A 3,779-nucleotide genomic window follows, 5' to 3' on the forward strand; every position below is an offset into this window, starting at 1 on the left:
GAGAGAGAGAGAGAGTAAAGTAAGTGTTCGGGTTAAAGGACCACTAATAAATTGACATTCGCGTTTAATAGGTAATTTAACTAAATACACAAAGGCTATTAAATACAAGTAGTTTTGACAACCTTTATCTTTTGCTGTTTACATTTTTTTTATATGACGTAAGCTCGGTGATGTATGACCGTTTAAAAATAGACATAACTCATTTGAATAAAGGATCCCCCAGCAACGTAGAGTACTGTCAGTCACCGAGTTCATTTTTACAGCTATTTGGACAAACCCCTTAATAACTCCTCCCTGTTCAACTTTCATTTCCCGTTTTTAATGGGTGCGGGTCTCATTTTTATAGAGAAAAGCCTGTGAAAATGATAAAGAAAATATATGTGTCGACCTTAAAGCAGGCATTTCTAATACTGGTACAAACTGTCATGTGGAATATGCCAGGTGTTTAGGAATAAAGTGCCATCTACGATTTTTGTAACTGTGTCTAGAGTCAGACAGCGGAGCGAGAGCTACGGAATCCCCGCGATGACACTGGCGCGCGTGACTCACTGGCCAGGGATTTCCCTCTTTGAAATTACAAGATAGAGGTGCGAGGGTATCCCAGCCGCTAAAGCCCACTCTGTCGGACAGTTTAACCATAAAAATCAATCTTGTGTATCTGTAAATATGTGACCTTTGAAACTTTTGCGAGTGATGGAAGCATTGTTATTAGATAGCCTGCTTAAAGCATGTGAATGTCAGGCGTTTTCTACATCATTAACGTTTGGTGGTTGTTGTTGTTATTGTAACACATTTTCAACGTCTCCTCCACATTCATCTCTTATAACTAACACTTTGTGTCTAAATTATGTGAATTAATGTCAGCTACAAAGATGTTGTTACAATCTTCTCCAGTAATACCCCATTTGCTTATTAAAAATGGCTTAGACTTAGGGTCATCCCCCATGACCACTTCATTTTAATTTCATTTGACTTTTAATTCAATTAAAAGAACAAGACAATATGTATAAACGTTCTAAAATATATAGTAGACTGTGTGTTAGTCACATCTCAACTGTGGAAATTGTAGGTCAATACTGTCCTATATGATCTTTGTGGGTCCAATAGAGGTGCACTGGACAGCGTCCTGTGTGTGGATGTAAATACTTTATATTTTTAAAATTACTGTAACCTCAGAAGGGTAATGGTCATGAATGACAATGATTTCACTCTTAACTGGTTAAGCTGAAGTCACCCCGTGTTAAACCACTCTCTGCTTTCTCATACACAATGTAAATAAATCTAAATCGTTTATATGCATATTGAGACATTTTGATATAACTTTCTGAATTTGTGTATCTGTAAAGATATTATAACCGTTGTTTTAACTCCAGCTTTTTTCTTAATCTTTCAGAAATATAGAACTTTGTGTATTTCTGTGAGTCAGTTATACACAACCACATGTAATGTACAGGGTTGAGCAGCAGATTATCTTTCCTTTTAACTTTTTGAGTCCGCTTTAAAAAGTGAGACTGAGAAGTGGAGTAATTAAAATAACATGGAATGGAGAACAAACAAGAGAGATAAGGAAAGGAATGATCCCCTCAAGGTTATGCCCAGTGGAATTTCCATCTTCCTCTTTTGAATCCCCTTCATCATAAGAATTAGGCTACTTGGTGTTTTGCTGAAACCAGTTACTTTTCCTGTAAAGGGATACATTGCAGAATAAGACGCAAATCGTTCTTCTGTCTAAACTACAAATAGATAAATCATGCAACCAAAAACCTGTTATTGTAGTTATATAAAAAACAAACTATTATCAGAACATGGAGGTGCATAGTATATTCTGACATACCCATAAAATATAATAAAATAACTTAAAAGTGTTTCTCTTACACTACAATGTTTGAAAGAAATATCTGTGCGTAAAGAAGTAATTCAATAAATATCGATATTAGATCTGTTTTATTCCTAGTGGGGAGATGAAGTATTGCAGTTTAGCTGTGACCTATGCAGCTGATTTCAGCTCATTACTGCCACTCAGTGAAAAGTTAGGCAGGCATCAAATCTTACTCTGAATCAGTAGCATCTGTTCATACACCTCTGATGGGCCCCTGTGAAGGACGTACGTCACTGATGCAGGAAGAAGATGTGGTTTGCCACGAAGAGCGTAATGGAGAAAAGGAAATAGTTACAGAGAGCGTGCTGTGAGAACCGTCTCCGTAGACGCAGGGTTTCTGATGAAGACAGGTAGATGTGACCTCAGCACCTCTTTTCCAAATGGAATACCTTCCTCACGAGTGAGAGGATGAGAATTAAGCTCCTCCGGTGGAAATGTGTTTCTTATCTCACATTTGGGGTCACGATTTTGAAGAAACTTTCTTTCCCTCTGCTCTAGAATACGTAACTGATGCCCACTGGAAACCTCCGCTATTTGCATTCTTGTCTTCTTCAGTTTCTTTTGGTGACTAACACAAAAAAAATACATTTTAAGTCATACCAACACCTGTTATTAAAAATGGCCCTGGGGAAATCACATTACTGGAGAAATCAATCCGATTTACTTGAAAACAACAACAATAAATGTGCATCCAGCAAGATATGTTGAATATGGTTATATGATGTATGTTTTACTTGACTTGAATGCTTAAAAAGTTATTGTAAAACAAATGGTTTTAATAGAAATGTCAATACCCTGCTCACCTTCCCTCATTAATTATATATATTAAATATTTAGTAACATTTATTTTCTTTAATAAAATTATTTGTTTGGACAAGATTGTCACTACTTCTAGTAAATAAAGTTCCACCGTTATATTATTGTAATATAAATAGTCTCTTATGCTCACCAAGGCTTCATTTATTTGATCAAATATACAGTAAAAACATATTGTGAAATACTGTTACCCTTTAAAATAACTGTTTTCTATTCTAATATCTTTTCAAATGTATTTTTTCCCTGTGATGACAAAGCTGAATTTTCAGCATCAATACGCCAGTCTTCAGTGTCACACGATTCTTCGATGCTGATTTGGTGCTCTTATTATTGAAAAAAACAGTTGTACAGCTTAATATTTTTTGTTGATGATACTTTTTTTCAGGATGAAATAGAAAGTTTTGAACAGAAAGTTCAAAAGAGCAACATTTATCTTTACTTTCACATTACATCTATTTAATATGCTACTGCTGATGTATTAAACTTTTGAATGGTATAGGCTATATATCATATAACAGCATTTGAACAAAAAACATATTATCATAAATATAACGATGGTTTATTCATGTGTCCACAGCACAGAAGGAAAAGGCGTGTTACCCTCTGCCCACAGTGAAGAAACTCCTGGAGCAGAAGAGAAAGAGAGAGACCTCTTCAGCACCTCCCTCCTGCTCTACAGCATCTTACACTGCTGGTGGTGCTGCATCTGTCCCAGTGAGTTCAATTATTATATTGTCTTGAGGTTGATATGACCGACTTTAATCATCCTCCAAAATGTTTCCAACAGGTGTTGGCATCAGTACAATCTCCCACTGCCGGTGAGTCTGAGGGTTTTGCTTATAAAATGGGTCTTCGGTGACATTTAGATTTTCAATTAAATCTAAAAATGATACCTTTCCTTTGCAGGAGCCAGTGCAAGCTACACAGACATGGGAGCAGTTAGATATGACCGATGGGAAGTTCCCAGCATTCATCAGGCACATTCCTCCCTTCAGCAGTGCAGCCCGTTCACATTCATGTCTAGTTCCTCCATCACACCAAACTTTACCCAGACTGGACAGATGCTTGCCACTGGCTACAGCCC

At 36.7% G+C, this 3,779-nt stretch overlaps 1 protein-coding gene across 1 annotated transcript in view; it reads left to right on the top strand.

Moving 5' to 3' along the window:
- Positions 1-3,779, top strand: part of LOC107570829 (NF-kappa-B inhibitor delta-like) — a 13,023-nt gene that overhangs the window by 3,119 nt on the left and 6,125 nt on the right. Inside the window, exons 2-4 of the mRNA XM_016257099.1 lie at positions 3,273-3,409; positions 3,483-3,513; positions 3,602-3,775. Of these exons, the coding sequence (XP_016112585.1) occupies positions 3,273-3,409; positions 3,483-3,513; positions 3,602-3,775 (342 nt within the window). The remainder of the gene's footprint in view (positions 1-3,272; positions 3,410-3,482; positions 3,514-3,601; positions 3,776-3,779) is intronic.

This window comes from Sinocyclocheilus grahami, unplaced genomic scaffold (assembly GCF_001515645.1).
Source record: "Sinocyclocheilus grahami isolate Dianchi unplaced genomic scaffold, SAMN03320097.WGS_v1.1 scaffold1511.1, whole genome shotgun sequence".
NCBI classification, from domain to species: domain Eukaryota; kingdom Metazoa; phylum Chordata; class Actinopteri; order Cypriniformes; family Cyprinidae; genus Sinocyclocheilus; species Sinocyclocheilus grahami.